This window comes from Artemia franciscana, chromosome 2 (assembly GCF_032884065.1).
Source record: "Artemia franciscana chromosome 2, ASM3288406v1, whole genome shotgun sequence".
Lineage (NCBI taxonomy): Eukaryota > Metazoa > Arthropoda > Branchiopoda > Anostraca > Artemiidae > Artemia > Artemia franciscana.
This window is the reverse complement of record NC_088864.1, coordinates 15,128,724-15,150,282: the sequence shown is the minus strand read 5'-3', so window position 1 is coordinate 15,150,282 and position 21,559 is coordinate 15,128,724. Positions and strand designations below refer to the sequence as shown.

At 34.9% G+C, this 21,559-nt stretch overlaps 1 protein-coding gene across 2 annotated transcripts in view; it reads right to left on the bottom strand.

Moving 5' to 3' along the window:
* The window catches only part of LOC136037710 (dynein axonemal heavy chain 10-like), a 205,826-nt gene that overhangs the window by 9,829 nt on the left and 174,438 nt on the right, over positions 1 to 21,559 (bottom strand). For both annotated transcript variants that reach the window (XM_065720475.1, XM_065720486.1), the window contains 2 exons: positions 4,667 to 5,008; positions 4,011 to 4,134 (listed from right to left, as the gene is read on the bottom strand). In XM_065720475.1, the coding sequence (XP_065576547.1) occupies positions 4,011 to 4,134; positions 4,667 to 5,008 (466 nt within the window). The remainder of the gene's footprint in view (positions 1 to 4,010; positions 4,135 to 4,666; positions 5,009 to 21,559) is intronic.

The window sequence follows — 21,559 nt, the reverse complement described above, 5'->3', positions numbered from 1 at the left end:
TTGCAAACGTGATTGGGATAATACAAATTGGTCACTCTATTTTTCGACTCTCGCTTTTCTGCTATTCACTATTTCGGTGCCTTATCATCTTCTTGGCGCTGGTTATTTTGTCAGTGATGCTCGCGTTAAGTTAAACTCTTACTATAGAAATATTGTTTCTTCAATTAAAATAGCTGAAGCAATAGTTCTTCCGTTGATTCGCGTGCGACTTAACACCCGTAAGACCTTTTGGAACTGTGATCCGGAACTTGAGAAAGTGAAGAACCAATTCAAGTTTTGGTTGAAGATGTGGATTGCTTGCGTTAGACCTTCTAGTGGGCAATTTTTTAGCATCAAGCCGAGAAAAAATTGGCTTATAAGCGTCATCTTCGTGCAGTTCGGTTTTCGGGCGCTGAATGTCCGACTAATGGTAAACAGTGCCAAAATGTACTGAATGTGTTGAAACTCGAAGAATCTTCTTCTAGTGATATTATTCCAAGATTGTCATGGATTAAACATTATACGCGCATCTTTTCTGCTATTCATTATGATGCTCATAGCTGTTTTACTGCTTTAGTGGCGAAGGTTATTCCTAATAGAGTGAGCCAAAGGCATGTTATACCTGTTTGTAAATCTAATATTGTGAAATTTCTTTGACGGTTAAAGTCAAAGTCTTGTGACCTTGATGATATTTGTGCGGCTCATCTTGACCTGTGGTCAGCTGAACTTCTGTCACAACTTCAGTTATTATTTTAGATGTGCCTTTCAAGGTCTATTGTTCCTGATTCATTTTTATGTGGAAGTGTTACTTCTATACTAAAGAAAGGAAAACGTCTAAATTTTTTTAATTCGTAAAGACCGATTACCATCGCCTGTACTCTAAGTAAATCATTTGAGTATGTTGTACTTCCACATATCGATGAATTTGTTAACTATAAGGCTAGCCAGTTCGGCTTCAGGTCAGGTCTGAGCTGTCAACATGCTCATCGTGTTTTAGCGCAGCTTATTAAGGAAGACACTCGGAATAGTTATAGTCTTTATTTTTGCACCCTTGATATATCTAGAGTATTCGATAGTGTTTGACATGCTCAGGCATAGTATGCTCTTAGTCAGCTTGGTGTGAATGTGTCTGTGATTCTGGTTTTGAAGTTTTAGTATTCAAATTCTTATTTAAGATTAAAGTCAGGAAATGTTGATTTTTTCGCACATATACCAGTCAAGTGTGGAGTGAGACAGGGAGGAGTTCTCTCTCCTCATATCTTTAATGCTTATATTGAAAATTTTTTCCTGGTATACGTAGTTCTTGTTCTATAGGATTCTCAGACGTATCATACTTAGCTTATGCTAACGACTTGCTTCTTATTAGCCGAACTGAGGCCGGCTTAGTGCGTTCTGTCCGATCTGTCGCTGATGCATTTGCAAGAATTGGATTATTGCTAAATGTAGATAAATGGAAATTTTTTATATTTAATTGGGCTAGTTCGTCTCATCCTTTGGATTGCAGTTCTTTTTCCGTACCACAAGTCACTTCTTTTACATGGCTTGGGATTTCTGATTGCAATTCTCTAAGGTCTTTTCGTTTTTAGACGATTTGGGATATTCAATTTAAGCTTAAACTGGGGTATTCTAAAATTGTTGGAAATCGTGGACATATCCGGTGACAAGCACTTACAAAGCTGTACTCAAGTTTCTGCGACCATTCTGTGTTATTTTTACTGGTTTTTATATTCTTTTGAATAAAGGTGACGTAAAGAGGGTCAAGACGGATTACTATCGGTATTGTAGGTTCTTAATTTATTTACCACAATCATTTCGGAACCGAAGGTTAATTAGTAAATATCAGGCAACGGATATTGTTCTCTCGGTGGAAGAACTAAGTTCAAAATTAACTGATGAAGTGCCAATCCGTCCTGGTCCTAACAATCATCTTATCCGCCTCTTCTGCTAAATTGTTATTTCTATTTATTGTATTTGTGTTTTTGTGTTATTTGTTTTTGTGTTTTTTTGTGTTCTTTGTGTTACTTGTAGTTCCTTGTTTTTCTCCTTGTACTCCACTTTTCCCTTTTTGTAAGTGGGTAAGATATAAATTATTATTATTATTATCATTATATAAAATAAGTATAATATTAGATTTGTTTGAAACTCGTATCTGTTTGCTCTAAGGAGCTCGAATGTAAAATGAAACAAAGAAAAAAAAACACTGGTGAAAAAGCATCTGAATTTTCCTATAAACCACTTCAAATTCGAAACTGTACGTTCTTTGGTTAATGAAATCATTTGAGATGAAATAAAACAAGAGCCATGAAATCATACGGCATGAGCTTCAGCAAAATTCTAAGAATTAATAGATTGATTTAAAAGGAAAATCAGAGGCTTAGTGCGGGTCGGGATCTAAAATAAGAGCTCTGAGACACGAGGTTCTTCTAAATATCAAAATTCATTAAGATCCGATCACCTACTCGTAGGTTAAAAATACCTCATTTTTTCTATTTTTCCTCTCCCTTTAGCCCCCCACCCCCCAGATGGTTGAATCGGGGAAAACGACTTTATCAAGTCAATTTGTGCAGGTCCCTGACACGCCTACTAATTTTCATCGTCCTTGCACATCCTGAAGCACTGAACTCGCAAAAGCACTGGACCCCCCTAACTCCACCAAGAGAGCGGATCCAATCCGAATACACCAATCACGTATCTACAACATTTGCCTATTCTACCCACCAAGTTTCATCCCAATCTCTCCACTCTAAGTGTTTTCCAAGATTTCCGGTTCCCACCTCTAATTCCCCCTCCAATATCACTATATCTGGTCGGAATTTAAAATAAGAGCTCTGAGACATGAGTTTCTTCTAAATATCAAATTTCAATTAGATCTGGGCACCCGTTCTTAAGTTAAAATAAATTCAATTTTTCTCATTTTCTGAATTAACGCCCCCCCCCCTCAACTCCCCCAAAGAGAGCGGATTCAGTCCGGCTGTTTCAAACACGTATCCAGGACTTGTGCTTATTTTTCCCATCCAGTTTTATCCCGATCCCTCCACTCTAAGTGTTTTTCAAGATTTTCTGCTTCCCCCTCCAACTCCCCCAATATTACCGGATACGGTCGGGATTTAAAATAAGCGGACAAATCCTTCCCAATGGAGGACATTCTTATGTCCTCCTTTGGGAGGATATAAGTATATGCACTTTGGTTTAGATCATAAATAATGATCTAAACGATCATTATTTATTTTGATTGCCTTGAAGCATAGTACTCCATGCTAGTTGGTTGTACTAGTGAGGATGCAATTAAAGTGCTATATAAATTTGATTATGCCACTTAGCTCCTTATGAAATTATATTATTTTTAATAGAAGCTGACACCAAATTTAAACAAAAATGACATGGTTAGAAATCAGCCAACAATAATTTAAGAACATAAGAGGTCATACAGGTTAATAAAGTGTAACTATCTTTTAAAAGGTCTAGTTGATTTTGGGATTCGTTAGGCTTTTGTAATTTGTATTCCAACACAGGAAAAGTGGTTACAGTTTCAATTAGTTAGATTTCTTATTTGTTTTTAGACTTCAACTTGGCATCTCTGGTGAAATAAGATACTATCCATTTATTTATTATAGTAATTTTTTTATTAGCCAAAAAAAATCTTAAAAAATTCTGATCTAATGATATGAATCCGTATTGGTGGATTCAGGAGGCCCGAAAATACTTTTATTTTGATATTTCTGCTACTTAAAGTTAATATTGGAGAGCAAAATAATCTTTTATTCGATTTATTGAACACATTTTACTAAATAATACTAAAATATACTTCTAACCGTTCTCAGAGGCAGTTTTAGGGGAGAGGCAGACTTTTATTTTTATTAAATAAATTAGGCAGAGGGTGTAGTTAATAGACGAAAATAATTAACGAATTATTGAATTTTAAAAATAATAATAGGCTAGAAAATTAAATAATTTTGGAAGACGGGGGGGGGGGGGGGAGTGTTTATCAAGATTTTGTCCGGGACACAAGAGAGGCTATAACAGCCACTTACCTTTCTATTTTCCATATACTTCGTACTTTTTTCTATGACAACTTGTTGAATCGAATTTCCTAGTACTTTAATCCATTCCTTGCAGTGGTCAATAGAATTTTGAACCATGTCCTCTTGGTTAATTCTAGAAGAAGGGATTCATAAAACAGGAACTGACAGAAATATCAGAAGTGTAAAATATGCATCAGTACAGTGAAGAAAAAGCCACCAGAAATACCAAAAATAAAACAGACAAATCAACTCAATTATCAAAAGTTCTTGCCAAATAGAAGGAGATTAGCAGAGTGTACAATCTCAAAGGCATATTGTTTGAAAAACATAAGGAATTATAATAAGAATCATACAGGTTCTGGTTTATTTCGGGATGAAGGTGTCTCTGCATTTGTGCCTGCAAATGCATTGCCCATTTCAGTTTCAAGGGGCGAATATTTGCTATTAAACTATTTTTTGGACGGTTGACCAATAGAACACCATAGACCTTACCAGATTAAATGTTTATTTGAATTATAAGGGCTAGTAAAACATTACGATGGTCAACCAAGGCTGGGACTCGTAAAAATTTTAAGATATCGAATCTCATTAATACCAGAATAAATATAACAGACATATAACAATATAAATAATTTTTTTTGTTTTTACACCCAAAAAATACTTACTGAATGGGTCCACAATATTTATCATGAGAAATAACTCTTAGATCTTCAATTAAGTCCAAATAGAATTGAAACTTTTCATCCCAAGACTCTATGGTAGGATTCGTCTTTCGAAAAATCCTAACAGTAGCCAGCTTTTCTGATTTCCAAAGACTCTCGTAAACTCGCCATATCTTCGCCTGGTGTTCTACTTCTTCTACAAGCTCACGAGATCTTGCTTGTATCTTCGCATTGAGCGAAATGATTTCCTGGTTTTCTTTCAGCTTCCCCAGGAAATTCCATTTTGATCCTGCTGCTGAGTCATCATGATGGTAACAAACTTCATGCATAATAACTTTTTTCGTCCTAGAAACAAAATAATTAGCTATAGATAAAAATTGATACGTTAGTAGTGTCGCCACAGGCACTTCCGCCGGGGCTCCATCCCTGCGATCCCCAGTGCCAGCACTTTTTTAAGCTTATTTGGCAAATTTTATTCAAGATGTCGGGGCTTGTTGCGCATTACCTATGCTATTGTTACCTTCTAGAATTCATTGGCTGTTACGTAATATTTAATAAAAAAAACTTAAGGGTCTAGGAAAAACCCTCAGGACCCCGGTTGTAAAAATTGATCTTAGTGTAATATTTACTTATGTAGATTACATAATCTTGCTCGACTTATTTCGGTTCGGGGGACCTTTATAATCCAGTGGAAACAGGTTTTAAAGGTCTACGACATTTGTTTATATATATCGTACGGTCCACTTACTTCAGTATTGGAAAAGACTTCAGTTGTCAATATTTTTTTCTTGTTTGATATTATACTGGTGACGAGTTAGTACAAACAATTCATTCTTTGGCTTGTTAGTCTATGCTCGGCAGCGAGAGTGCAGGATTAAATTTGGTTGGATTTGAGAAACAAAAACCGTACGCAATCTTGTGACTTTAGAAAAATGTTTTATCCTAAATGTTGATTTTCAAGAGTTATCAGTTCAGAGGAAAATATTCTCTCAAAGAATACTGAACGATAAAATAAAAATGATTCCCTGTCTTTGGACTATTGTATGACGATTTCATATCGCGGGCCAGAAGCATTTACTCAATTTACTAATACATTAAGAAAAACGAGATAATATTTTAGATTTGCTTTTTTACATTATCTAGACCCTATCCAACAACAAATAAGTCGAAAAATCCTACTCAAACAAGTTTTGTGACGTTATTTGATTCTTTCCCATAGAAGTAAAAGGAACACTCATTTTATCGATCACAGGTTAGCTTCTTTTTGTAAGTTTAGAAAGTCAACACTGAAAAATGGTCTACATGTGTTCACTATGTTTGTTTACATGGGCAGCTGGTCATCCTGTGAGAATTGTATTATCGTAGATGACTATAACAAAAAGTGTTGATTGCACAATCCATGTATATTGCATAGACAATATGCAGTGCAAATTAAGGACTTTAATCCCTATCTTGAACATGTTTTGACTGTCACACAAGAGGTTTCTTATGTTCCAATTGTCAGTATGATAAACGTGACCACTGGGAAAATAATTACCCGTAAATGAACAGAAAAACTCCTAAACGGGGTTTTAGTTTGTTTTTAGGAGATTGGCATCGTCGTGCTTTTAAATTGTTTTGGATGGAAGAACCTGGTTTTCACTTCAATTGTTAGAATAATAAGAGATTCTGGTATTTACAACATCGCTGTAAAGACAATGGCTACTATGACTGTAAACCTACTGATTTTATTTTGCTGTTACAGAAAGTAATTCTTCATATGACTATGTCGTGTTAGACATTGCTTCAAAACAGAAATGTAAACACGATAATTTTGTGATATGAATCAGAATAGTATTATTGACTTTACAAAGAGATATAATAAAATGAATTTACATGGTATTGTAGAAAGTCTGACCCCTGTTTTGCATGCCAAGAGGAGTACCAGTTGAATCCTGACGAGCTACCGCCACTTATCGTTGCCGAAGTTTGCCTGTACTATTGAATGAATACTTTTATTGTACATACATTTCGTATTAATAAACAAATTCACAAGCATATTTAAAGCACTTTACTCTAAGGGCACTGAAATCTACATTATGGAGGTAAGAAAGAGTATTTTCAACTATAAAGTCGTCCAATCGAGGATTGTCAACATAAATGCTGAGAAATTCAGTATAATATAACCATGACATCAAAAATAAAATATAGTATATGAAAATTACAGTTTTGGGTTGATAAATCTTGTACTCAAATCCGATTTTGAGCAATAGATTTTCTACTTATGCTCAAGAGAATTTTTGAAGTTAGGCGTGTAGAAGGTAGGCCAAGAGGATCAAAGAATTTAATATTCATTTTTGTTTGATAGATGCATAGCCAATGACCCGTCCTTACAGTTGACGGACTACTATTAATAATGATAATGCTATCGCTAGCCTTACGAATATGTACAAGTAATCCAAGGGTATGCAATAGGTTTTGTATTTGGACATGTACCGATCCAAATAGAATACATTGATTATTTGATGTGTGTTCATGGTGCCAAGTCTAATAGAATACTGCCATTGCGGGTAATTTCCCAATAGGTTTCAAATTGATTTAGCGATTATACTACTACACTCTCCGTCAATCCCTCGACAAAGATAAACACTAAACGTACGGTAACCGTTCGGAAAATACTCATATCTTAAGTAAAAGACAAATCCGATACGATGATACCATGAGGTTTTGCAAACATTGTATTGATAATACCATTTTCAAACAGTTAAAAATCGCAATTTAGGGATTGCATTGTCAATTCATGAAGGGTTCCATAGGGTTTGTCAAATAACTTCGAAGACCACACTGCCTTTCCATGAGGAAAGTAAAACAGTTCAAAATAGGGATGATACCTATTTATTGACAGTGAATAGATAAAAAATTATTTAACTGGATAATTTGAACACATTTACAGTGTTCATCATCAGCAGTAAAACTAAAAGACATGTATAAAAATAAACAACATTTATACCTAATAAACTAATTACGTATAGTTTATTGTTCTTATTTTTTCAATGGAACAGCCGAGGCAAATCTCTTTGACCTTTTCGGTTCCGGTTCATTAGAATTATCTGACATATTACGTGGACAGAGGTCATAGCTCTTAGGTGAGGTGATATTTACTTTATTTGACCTCAGTAAATTATCATAAATTGAGCTCAATCCAAATTCACCTGTATCTCTGTTTATGGAATTATTCTTGAATAGAATTCTTTAATTTCTATTGTTTCCCTGAAAGTTTGCTTTAAACCTTGGTCCCTAGAAATCAAAGAAACATTTTCAAACAAAATAAAGTGGTTCGGAAAATTAAAGATATGCTCTGAGAGGGCCGACATGAAATCTTCAGGTTCGGTATTTTGCTTTAAAAACGATGAAATATAATTATAATGTTGCAGTAATCTTGTTTTTAAATTCTGGTTAGTACGTCCCACATAAGAGCTTCTACAAGTACATGGGATTTTATAAACCCCACTTTGTTGTTCTACGGAAGTCCGATCCTTTCCAGAATTTAAAAAAACTAGCCAAAGTATTACTGCCTCTTAAAGCTACCTTTAAGCCATTATTTTGTAAAATTCTTTTAAGTTTTTCACTCAAACCTGGAACATATGGTAGAGAACAAAAAATATCTTTCTTTTCTGTTGTTTCCAGAATATCTTCAGAACATTCTAGAAATATTTTCCTTCTTTTCGAAAAAGTATGGTCAATTAACCAACCCAGATAATGGTTATTTATTAAAATCTCTTTTAACAACAATAATTCCTCCTCAATGAATTTTGGAGAACAAATTCTAAAAATGCGGTCAGTTAAGGATATGATTAAACCAATTTTTACTTGGCGAGCATGACCGGAGAAAAACGACAAAAATCTATTATTGTTAGTAGGTTTTCTGTAAATCTTAAAATCCAGACTATTTTCATTTTTTAAAAGAAAGACATCCAGAAAAGGAAGTTTATTATCCTCTTCTAATTCTATTGTAAATTTTAAATCCCCTCTCCAAAAATTAAGATGTTCTAAAAAACTTTTTAATTCCTCCACCCCATAATTCCATACTGAAATTATGTCATCCATATATCTCCCCCAAAATTTATGTTTTAAAAAGTATGAATCTAACGCTATTGCTTCAATATTTTCTACAAAACAATTTGCTAATAAAGGACTTAAAGGGACTCCCATGGGTAAACCATTTACTTGTTTGAAAAAACCTCTGAACTGAAAAAAATAAGAGAACATGTTGCACAACCTAACTAAATTCATAATTACACCGACTTCCAAAACTGTTTCACCACCAATTAAGTCCAAATTTCTTAGTATCTTTCTCTCAAGAAGAATTTCTGCAGCTTTTACATGAATACTCGCATACATTGACACTATGTCGAAACTTGAAAGTATAGAATTTGAAGAAATCTCAACTTCTTTTAGTTTTTTTACAAGCTCTGACGAATTCTTAATGTAAGAAATTTGTATAGACATGAGTGGTTTACACAATGACACTAGCCACTTACTAAGAGCACTTGCTGGTGACTTGTTACTCTCAACAATTGGTTGTACTGGCAGATTTGGCTTATGTATCTTTGGAAGTCCATATAATTTAGGGCACAAAGAACTTCTTGGTAGGAATTTGTAGAAAAGTTGAGGTGTAATCTTCCCTTGTTCCTTCAAACTCTCTAACTCGTTTTTAAACTTCTTTGTGTATGAGTCCGTCGGGTCAAAAGAAAGTTTTTGTAAGTTTTTTCATCTTTCAGTAAAACGTTTAATTTTGAATCGTAGTCATTGGTGTCCATTACCACTAAAGTGTTACCCTTGTCTGCTTTTGTAATAATAATAGATTCATCCCTTCTTAAATTATTAAGAATCTTTATGTCTTTGATAGAACTGCTAGGGATTTCTGGTCTTAAAGCAAACTCTGACAGGGTTTTAACTGTAGAAGCTCTTACTAGGCTAACATCTTTGATTAGGATGGGGTTTCTATTTAAAGATGTTTCTATTGAAGAGATAATTTCTTCTACTGGGACTTTATTGGTTTTAAAACAAAATTTTGGATCTTTTTCTAATACGGACTTTTCTTGTAACGTTAAAGTCCCTGATGAAAAATTAATTAAACCTGGTCCAAAAGTTGACGAACGTATTACGTCTTTATAATCAGATAATTTTGAAAACTTTTTAAGCAATCTCTCTCTGGAAAGATGAAAGTCATGATTGAAATGATTTTTTGCTGTCTTTTGAATAAGACAAAAATCACTTGCACTCACCTTTTTTTATATAATATTTTCCTGGAAAAGTTAATCTTTCACTAATAAAGCTCTTCTTGTCCTTTTATCTTTAATCAGATGATTTAAAGTCTTGAATTGTAAACCTCGTTTGAACTTTTTTCCTTTAAAAGTGCCTAAATGTAGATTGAATTTTATTGAAGTTGGCAAAATCCTTTTCTTCTTACATTGATGAAGAAAATCTTGTTGATTTATAATATTTGCGTGTCTCTTATGGGTGTTATCCCCATATACTCGAGGTAGATAACTTCGAAGACCACACTGCCTTTCCATGACGAAAGTAAAACAGTTCAAAATAGGGATGATACCTTTTTATTGACAGTGAATAGATATAAAATTATTTAACTGGATATTTCGAACATATATACTGTGTTCATCATCAGCAGTAAAGTGAAATAAAGCCGTAATACCTTCGTCAACTCTTTTTTTTACAAAATCTCTTTTTTTAACAAGAATTTTTACAAAATAATGGCTTAAAGGTAGCTTTAAGAGGTAGTAATACTTTGGCTAGTTTTTTAAATTCTGGAAAGGATCGGACTTCCGTAGAGCAATAAAGTGGGGCTTATAAAATCCCATGTACTTGTGGAAGCTCTTATGTGGGACGTACTAACCAGAATTTAAAAACAAGATTGCTACAACATTATAATTATATTTCATCGTCTTTAAAGCAAAATACCAAACCTGAAGATTTCACGCCGGCCCTCTCGGAGCATATCTTTAATTTTCCGAACCACTGTATTTTGTTTGAAAATGTTTCTTTGATTTTTAGGGACCAAGGTTTAAAGCAAACTTTTAGGGAAACAATCGAAATTTAAGAATTCTATTCAAGAATAATTCCATAGACAGAGATACAGGTGAATTTGGATTGAACTCAATTTATGACAATTTAATGAGGTCAAATAAAGTAAATATCACCTCACCTAAGAGCTATGACCTCTGTCCACGTAATATGTCAGATAATACTAATGAACCGGAACCAAAAAGGTCAAAGAGATTTGCCTCGGGTGATGCATTGAAAAAAATAAGAGCAATAAACTATATGTAATTAGCTTATTAGGTATAAATGTTGTTTATTTTTATTCATGTCTTTTAGTTTTACTGCTGATGATGAACACTTTATATGTGTTCGAAATATCCAGTTAAATAATTTTATATATATTCATTGGCAATAAAAAGGTATCATCCCTATTTTGAACTGTTTTACTTTCGTCAGGGTTTATCAAAGGATAAATTTTAGAGCGGGATTCAATTTACCTTACATACAAAAGAGAAAAGTCCAAACCTATCAAATTTGTGTGTGGGTGAAATGCGCTAGCACTTTTTAGAAAAAACAAAGCAAAGTTTGAAGAGATTTCACCACTAATAAATGAAGAGTCGATGTAGATACGTGAAACCGTAGCAATATGTCGTTGTTTCATGATTTTGTGCGGAACAAGCAGCATTGTATTATTTCCGCTAGGTGTTAATTTTTCAATTGCCAAAGCAACAGAACTCATAACCTATTGTTTTCTTTCATGAAGCATTGCTGAATTGAGAGAGAATGTTGCATCAGGTGGAGTGGCAAGTACTTTTCGCAAAATAAAACTAGACGGGGCAAGTTGTAACTTTATATCAATCTTAACATTGGGAGGCGTCCATTGGGGTATACCATATATTTCATGATTTATTTTCCCAACCAAGTGTAAATCACTTGCTATATTGGCAATCACTAAGTATCACAGACGTAAATCACTAAGTATATTGGTAGTGTCAGTGTCCGTTTTATATTCATATCCAATTGCTAAGCCCCTTCATTTTTTTAGGACTCCGGAGTCATCAACATGTATTGTATTTAATTTGCATAGTTTGAAATATTGTTGCTTTGTTCTCACCAACGTTCCATTTATGTAGACACTTATTTGGCAAAAACAAATTGTGGAGCACACAATTTTCATAGGATAACCCCTCGGCAGCACTATGTTTTTCATTGCTAGATTTTTTGACAATGGCAATCAAATCTATAAATGTGGAATTCAAATCTATGAAATAGTCTGCACTGGAATAAGTTTAAAAATGTAAATTTTCAGAGATCGATTGTTGCGGATAAAAATGTTCACAGTAACCATGTTTTACTCTCAAATCAAAATTTTCAGCATTTAAGAGATTCAGTAATGAGGTGACCAAGGGATAAGACTCTTTGTGTGGTAAATATACCTTTTCTAGGAAGAGAAATCTCTTTTCGATCTAACAATTAATACTCTTGGTCTCTTTTTCTTCTCTGACAAATGTGATGTTTTTCACTTCTGACCTGAGTAGAAACACAAGAGTGATGAGGTGTTTCTCGCCCTTTTTAAACTTTTTCCGCTTTGTCGTGATTTCAATTGCTCACCGAGAGATCGCGCACTAGCCCTTAGGCTTTGTGAAAAACTTTCTCTAAAATCCTTCCCTGAGCCTCAGTTGTACAATTTAGCCAATACAAACGGAGCAATATATTTTTTAGCCAGAGGTAATGCAGAGCGAAACAACTTAGCAAACCAATTACCAAGACCATAACCCGAAATTGACGAACGACCATTTTAATAGTCCATTGCATGGCTCAATGGTCGTGGTCTAAAAATAGCAATATAGCAATCAGTATCAGGACAAATAACTATCTCACTGAATGGGTCGAAAATGACATGTAATCACAAACAGACATTTTGTTATTGCTAAAAGATCGCTCAATTTACTCGTTAAAGATATCTGACAGAGTTGCAAATATGCACTGTTTGCAGGAATATATTGAAGGTGCTTTATATTGTAGTTTTTAATGTATTCATGAACGGCTTTTCGTTCAAGAGCCCGTAGGAGGGGAATATTGGTATTACCGACTCGCCATGTCTCAACAATGGATTAATAAATAAGTATATAATTGTCCGATGGGAAGCCGAGTGGATGATTTGCAATAATAAAACCTTCCATCCCACAGATGGTTGCAGCAGTTTTAACATTGATTATATTATTTTAAAAACCAAGAACATCTCCCAAAATATCGTTGAGATGACCCATTTCTTTCTCGATGTAAGAGCTAATGTAAACCCTACCATGTACCACTAAAAATTCAAAGTGGAATGACTTTTTAGTGGAGCATTCTTAGAAGCAGAGAATTTTCTATTGATTGCATGACACAAAGTACTCATGCTACCATATTCTTTGTATTTTATTGTGACATGCGGGTAATATCAGAATTAAGTGATTTTATCCGTTCCTCTGCATAGACATACACTGCCCAATCGCTTCGTCTAGCTTTTATATTATATGTATGATATTTTCTCAGGATATCATATGTATTTTTGAGGATACAATCAGCAAGATCAACTTCATACTTTCTATCAAATGTCGGGGAGTGGGAAAGTTTTCGTCCAAAAATCACTTGTTTTATTCAAATCGTCATAGAGTGGGCAAGAGACATTTGACATGAATGTCACATAGAAATAATTAGGAATTGCGAATATCTTCAGCGGCATTCCAAGCATCAAAATCAGAGTTGCATCCTAGCCAACGAACAATCAACTGTTTCTTACCTTTGCGAGTTCAATTCTTTATTATCTTTTCAATCTGATACATTCCATTGTTTTTAACTTTGTAATTCATACTCATAGAAACTGCCAAGAATATCTACATCCTTTAAATTACGTAGGCCATACGTTACAGGTCTAGTGTCTAAGACACTTGACAATTTTAAAGAGTGGAGTGGACTGTATTGCGGCTGCTGCGGGCACACCTCGTATGATGAAAAAAAATCAGATTGTTCAGGAGACAAAAAAAAACTGATTTGCGGGTCCGGTTTTCTACATAAAACACCAAAAAACTCCACGTAACTCGGAAAAAATACCTTCTACGTAAATATAAATTTTAGCTACCATAAGCAGTTTTAGATTGTATAGACAGCTCATACAAGGTGTTTGCTCATCAAATTTCCTTTATGCAAGGTGTGATAGCCAAATTTTTTCAAAAATACAAAAAATACGAGGTGTGCGCTGTTTGAACGTACAAAAGATAACTGTTTAGTGGTTTGCACATGTTATAAAGGGTTGATAAACTGTTAACAAGTTGGGCCGGGTATAGTAACATTGTAGTCTATTGGCTACAGATTTAAGATAGGTTATTTTCATTTAAAACAAAGTTATTCTGGGCGTGCTTGGAAAACAAAAGTCGCTTATAATTGAATATAATCAAGATGCATCATTTAACTTTTATACCCTTGTTGATAGCATGAGTGTCTTATGGCAACATATCCAGCAATCTTATGAGGTCATTTACCTTGCATTGTAACAGGGTTTCCGTTCCTGTTCCGTTATGAACATCTTTCGCTCCTAATAATTATTGTCTCAGTGTTTGAGCATGACCCTAGCAGGTGTTATTACCTGTAAATAACACACGAAAAAAAATCGGATGCATTGAACTGGCTTTCAGTCTTCTCTCATACTATATTCAATATGTCACAACTCACAATATCGTAATAAGTAGTAATATATACAACAAGTTTCTGTTAGTAGTAGAGACACGATACTTACGTTGAGACAAAGCAACGTAGTGTCAAGGTCATGAATTGTCACCACAAACACCCCTAAACTCACTTTCGCTTTGTTTTTGTCACTATGTTTTTCCATCGTAGCTTCTTTCTTTCTTCAATATGTGGTTAAAATAATCCTCTTCGGAAAGATTCTTCAACTTACGTGCCATGCATCTATCACACTGGTAGTTCTTTGGCTTGAAAATCCCAATGTATTTCTCTTTTAATAGTTGTATAAAAAGTCATAGCTAACAGTGTCACCCATTACTTTCCAAATTTCCTCTCTGTAAATATAGATAAAAATAATTACAGTCCCAAAAGGATACTAGAAGTGCTGGTTCTATAGTTATGGGATGAAAGCTTCGAGAGATCACCCAAAACTTCTCTGCACCTTGTTTTCTTTCTGTGAAGCTAAGTGATTTCCACGTATCCGATCCAATTGAGGCTTCTGGGTAGTTTGGATCTTATAATGGAAAGCTGCCGTCCTTTGCTACTTGTTCATACTCATTCTTCCCTTGAAATTTGTCTATACTAAATGCACTCAAAACCACTAGCTTGCAAACTCTTAACATCCCCTTTGAGGTTTTCAAATTTTATTTCTGGGTTCCTTTTCCTCTGGAAAGCCTAAGATCAACCTCCTTGAATTTCTTACAATCCTTGTAAGTGATTAGTGAAGCTGTGTAGACCTTCTGTTGCTACCAGGACATTTTTAACCCAAAGCCACCAAACAAGCTCTGCTTCTCACTTTTAGCAATGGCTGTTTACTTTCAATAACTGTTCGTAAACTCTGACCTACTTTATTAAAATGGATTTATGATTCAATATTTGCATTGAGAGCCAGATTTTCGGTCAGGATTTGAATGTTTAGTAGCTTTCCACTAACTATCTTCCCTCTTCTTGACTTTTTTCATTTATGTTCTTTCCCTCGGAATCTAGCAAAATAATTTTTTAATTGAATTCCCTTCGCTTTGACCTGCCTTTGTTCCTGTTTTTCTACATGATGTTGTACTGTTTATCACTGGGCTGTCTATTTCTACGTCCAAATATTGTCCGGAAAATTTCCTAGATTTATGCCGTGGGCTGATAGGTTCTCACTTTCGTTGGCAAGTATATTTGGGGAGAAAACAGGAACACTCGCATTCACCGATCCGGCCAGAGGGCTTTTTCCAAAAACCTTTTCGTTTTGATCCCTTTGCTATCTCTGTTCACTCTTTGAGTTCACATCAGTATATAAAACAGACTCAATTTATTCAACATTCAGTAACTGTGATGCATTAAAGGCTTCATCTGTTTGCTTTGGAAGCCAAAGATTCACACAATCTTTTTTGTGTTGGACCTGACAAAGTGAAGCAGTGTATATTCTGGTATTTGGAAGAACGAGTACAAGCAAGACAACAACCAAATATTTATATGCCGTTTCCTCACTGTTACTTCCTTCTTCACTGAAGCTTACTTATTTCTGGTTGATTTTGTCAGGTCCTAATCCAGCTAAAGGCAGTAAGAGTACAAAATGTTTATCCTGTTCCTGAATTGGAAAACTTTTCAGTGTCAGACTTTGGAACCAATTCTGCCACTCTTATGGAGCGTTCTGCAGTAATCCAAACTGATATTTGATTAGAGTTTTCTGACATCTTATAGTCCTCGTTTGATTGTTTCCCTTTCTTCGCTGTTCAGAATAAAGTAGTGTAATAGAAAACCAATTTAAACAGCAAATAATCTATACATACTGAGACCTTCTCATTAGAAAGTGTAGCTTATGAAATTCAAGGGTCTGAGCGCTTTTCCAAAGGAAGCTGTCAGAAGGTCTCAGTACTTGTAGAGGGATAGCATAATATTAGTAAACTACATATAATAAAACAGATGAATCCGAGTAAACCAACAACTGGATATTGTAACATTCACTAGTTTTCAACCAGTGGGCAATGAAATGACTGTAGTGTGCATGGCTGTGATCAAAAGGCTGTATCTACTAACTAAAACCTTCACATAAGAGATTGAGCCCATCAAAAGCGTAGTAATAAATTTTGTAAAATCTAAAGATCATTGTAACGTCTGAGGGAGTATTAGAAGCGCTAAATATTACTGAACCCGTTGTTCGAAAGAATAGCTAAGCGATTGCGATGTCATTGGCTGCAGAAAACGCAGAATCGGATGGTTTTCTGTGGTTAGAAGACAAAAGCAACCGTCAAAAGTGCATTTTGACAAAAAGACCAGGTTTCATTTCCATATGACAAACCTTATCAATAAAGCTGTTTCCTTCTGTTTCTCTAGTCCAGTACGAGAGCTTGTGCAGTCAAACCCGAACTACCAGGGAAAAAACGGGTAGTAACAGATGTCAATTTCACCTTCAAATTATAGTTTAAATACATAATTTGGCAAAAGAAGATTGGAAATTCCACGATAGAGCTTAAATAATGGTTTTAAAGTTTAACTGATATAAGTGTTAGAAGTAACTTTGATCACAGAGTAATTTGGATCTCTTGCAATTACCTTAGACCTTAGTTCCTCGAGTGCCACCAGAGGTACAAAGGACATCAGCGAAAAGCCTCCAATCTGTCTTCACGTGTACCGTTACGTAGATGGTCCCCAACTCTTGGATGAGACTCGTCTGGAGAGATATTCTGTCATGCTCGCACGTTCTACATAGCTTGTTCTTTTGTCTTTCTCGGTGACGGAGCCCCTCAAGTTTCCAATGGAGGAGCAGCTTGTTTTTGCTCTCATTAAAGGCTTTAACCCAAATAGTTGAGGGATAATAATTAATCTCAGATTAAACACATCTGCCAGAATAGGCCTCGAATACCGAAAGGCGCTTTTTAAATAGTAGACAGAGCAAAAGTGTATTTTTGTGAGAAAATAAGGTTATTATGCCTCCGATAAATCTTTTTTATGGGGTAGGTTCTAGGGTTTTACTTATTATCTTCCCATAGAAAATAATATCAGCTCTAATTTGAGTATAATGTCACCCTGATTTTTTGGTTGGGAAAGGGGGGAACATCCCTTATTATATTTAGGATCTTACCTGCAAATAGCCTCGAGCCGAACTTTAAAAAAATTGTGCTGCACTGTTCATCTCGAAATTTGGACTGTTGGATCTCCACGTTTACATCCGGATCTATAGCCCCCCAGAGGACAAAGGACAATAATATGTTGCATAACGCTGTGTATTGTATAACGGTAATCCATTGATCACATTGAAAAATCAATACATAACGGGACTCCTTTGCCTGTTACTAACAATAAAAGAATATTCTAAACTAAGGGCATGTGTAACACCAAAAAAACCTGCGTCATAAAAAAAAGGGACTAAAATCACTTTATTTTCCAACCGAGGGCTCTCAACTTGACTGGTCGGCCGTGAGGTTTTTTCCTACACCCTTAGGTTTTTAAATATTTGCAAAGGTCACAATCAAAGAAATCTCAAATAAAGACTTGTGTAAACCACCATGCAGAATTATATCATCTACATAACTAAACATTGGACTAAGATCAATTTTTTATACAAAGTGAGGTTTTCCCATTTGACAGACGTGCCTTGACATCCACCTCGAAGAAAAAAGTTTCCAAGAGGAAAAAAATCTTGAAAATAAGCCTAATAGGCTTAACAAAAAGTGCTGGCCCCAGGATTCAAAGGGATAGGGCCCCGGCAGAAATGCCTATTGGGATACTATTTACGTTTGAAAATCAAAAATGTTAAAAAGTCACGATGCTCCCTTTGTTTATTATTTTAGTGTAGAATCCGTGCATAAAATGAAAAAAGGAAATTTTTTATTTCCTTTTGAAATGAAAAGGAGAAGGCTAAAGATCCTCCAGAGCTATTGCTCGCGCATAGGACGTCAAATGGACGTTTTAGTCTCTAGATCTTTTTTTAAATGGACAGGAAGGAATCTTATACGCCAAGCTAGTCCCTCCTACCTCTTACTTATTGAAAAATATTCCTTTAAACCTAACTTGAATATGCACTCACTAAAGCCATTGAATTACTTTAGGCTATAAATTTGAATCCCAATCTGTAAAAAGGATTATTTCCCGATAGTTATTGTAGGAAGGAAAACAATTTCCTGCAAAAGTGCAAGATTAAATAGAATATTTCCAAAATACAGAAGCTAGGATCTTGCTGCATGTGAATTTTGTATCTTGTTATTAGAAATAGTTAATTAACAAAAAAACTGATATCATTTACTCACATCCTTCGCCTAACCTGTATCGTAGGAAATAAACCTTATTTAATGTATCAGATTCGTCTCCAACAAGTCTGCCAAGTGAAGCAGAGTAAGAGATAAAAAAGTAAATAATATTGTACATGTTTACTTTATGCACCTATATTTTCACTTGTAAAGATTCAGATTAAATAGGTTCTTCAGGTTCATATCTTCACATCGAAACCTATAAACACTTTTCCCAAAAAAAATTGTTCCCAAAACACTTTAGCAGGGTAATTTATTGACTGAGCACATTTGCCAATAAGTAATTGTTTTATAAGAAGAAGGGTAGATCTCACCTAGTTTGGGAATCTTGTTTTGAAAGTCTAGCTCTAGGAGAAGGGATCTTAAGACAAATCTACTATATTTCATGATGGGGTCACATTATTAAACACTGAATACTACAAAGCTGATTCTCTCAAATACTGAATGAATCTCAGCACACTGACTGAAAATCAGCATACTAGAATCATGATTTTCATACTTTTCTCTTATTTTGGTCCTTTGGAGATTATTAAAACAAAAAAACTAAAACATCTTATTTTCATTGCCTGGCAAAATTAAAAAATTGCACGAACAACTTATGGTTATGGTCACCAATGTATAAAGAGGTAGAAAGAGAAGGCTCAAATAGTTAGGAGAAACCCCATATAAGTCAGGACTTAGATCTATGTAGGCTTAAGTACTTGTGTTACCTATCAGGGGGAGATAAAATACTTGGCACACAGCCCAAATCTAGATATAGACTTAATAGGTTCAATGTGTCTGTGGCAATGGTAATGGTGCTGTTTAATCATGCTGTTTGGTGGTTTTGTTGGTGATGCTGATTGTAATCGTGGCAATGGTGATTATTTCTTTACGGTGACTCTTTTGAGAATATTAAAAGAGCTCCCTTACTCTACAACAGAGAAGGGGAATATGTTGAATTTGATGTAAGAGATAGGTACACAAGCGAATAGCCAATGATTTCCTTACCTTACCTGTCTGTCTTCCTTACCTGTATTTCCTTACGTGTCTGTCTTTTTATTCCTTATGCTAATTTATATTCCAAAAAAATTGTTAATTCTATTCCCCTTTTCAAGTAAATTTATGCATCAGACAAAATTTTTAAAATTTATAACCCTTTGGCTGTTGTTGTCACCTATTGACAGCACTCAGTACTCTATAGTCACTGAGTTATTATTATCAGTGGCAGTTTTAAGCTGAATCCACTACCATAAGCTGAATCAAACAGTTCGTGGTAACGAACAAAACTCTAATAGTAACCAAAACTCCAAAAAAATGGAATTTTGATACCAATAGCTACATCAAAAGAATCGAATTTTAATACTGATCTTAGATATATATAGTTTATCAAATTTAGTCTTACCCATCAAAAGTTACGAGCCTGAGAAAATTTGCCTTATTTTAGAAAATAGGGTGAAACACCCCCTAAAAGTCATAGAATCTTAAAGAAAATCACACCATCTGATTCAGCGTATCAGAGAACCCTACTGTAGAAGTTTCAAGCTCCTATCTATAAAAATGTGGAATTTTGTATTTTTTGCCAGAAGGCAGATCACGGATGCGTGTTTATTTGTTTGTTTGTTTGTTGTTTTTTTTTTCCCCAGGGGTGATCATATTGACCAAGAGGTCCTAGAATGTTGCGAAACGGCTCATTCTAATGGAAATGAAAAGTTCTAGTGCCCTTTTTAAGTGACCAAAAAATGGAGGGCACCTAGGCCCCCTCCCACGCTAATTATTTTCCCAAAGTCAAAGGATCAAAATTCTGAGATAGCCATGCTATTCAGCGTAGTCGAAAAACTTTGTAACTATGTCTTTGGGGACGACCTACCCCCCCACAGTCCCCGTGGGAGGGGCTACAAGTTACAAACTTTGACCAGTGCTTACATATAGTAATGGTTATTGGGAAGTGTACAGACGTTTTTAGAAGGATTTTTCTGTTGGGGGAGGGGTTGAGAAGAGGGGGATATGTTGGGGGAACTTTCCATCGAGGAATATGTCATGGGAAAAGAAAATTTTCATGACGGGAACGCAGGATTTTCTAGCATTATTAAAAAAAAAACAATTAAAAAATAAATATGAAAAGTTTTTTCAACTAGAAGTAAGGAGCAGCATTAAAACTTAAAACGAACAGAAATTATTACGCATATGAGGGGCTAACCTCCTCTTAATACCTCGCTCTTTACGCTAAAGTATTTTTAGCAATTTCAACTATTTATTCTACGGCTTTTGTGATTCAGGGGTCATTCTTAAAGAATTGGGACAAAATTTAAGCTTTAGCGTAAAGAGCGAGGTACTGACGAGGGGGTGAATCCCCTCATATATGTAAAAAAAAACATGAGAATACAAAAGTCCGTTACATAAGCTAATTTATAAGTTATGTATATCTTTTACTAATAAAAACATTCGCAAAAAATTTAAAGTTCCAGTTGCCTTTTTAAGTAACCAAAAATTGGAGGGCAATTAGGCTTCCTCCCCCGCTCCTTTTTTCTCAAAATCATTCGTTCAAAAAACTATGAGAATGCCATGTATTCAAAAAAAAAGTAAGCAAATTTCGTTTTAATTATTCCTCTGCGGAGAGCCAAAATCAAAACATGCATTGATTCAAAAACGCTCAGAAATTAAATAAAAAAAACACATTTTTTTTTAACTGAAAGTAAGGAGCGACATTAAAACTTAAAACCAACCGAAATTACTTAGTATATGAAAGGGGCTGATTCCTCGTCAACGCCCCTCTCTTTACGCTAAAGTTTTTTACTGTTTTGAAAAGAAGAGTTGAGAGAAAGAGTCAAACTTTAGCGTAAAGAGCGGGGCGTTGACGAGGAAGCAGCCCCTTTCATATACTAAGCAATTTCTGTTCGTTTTAAGTTTTAAT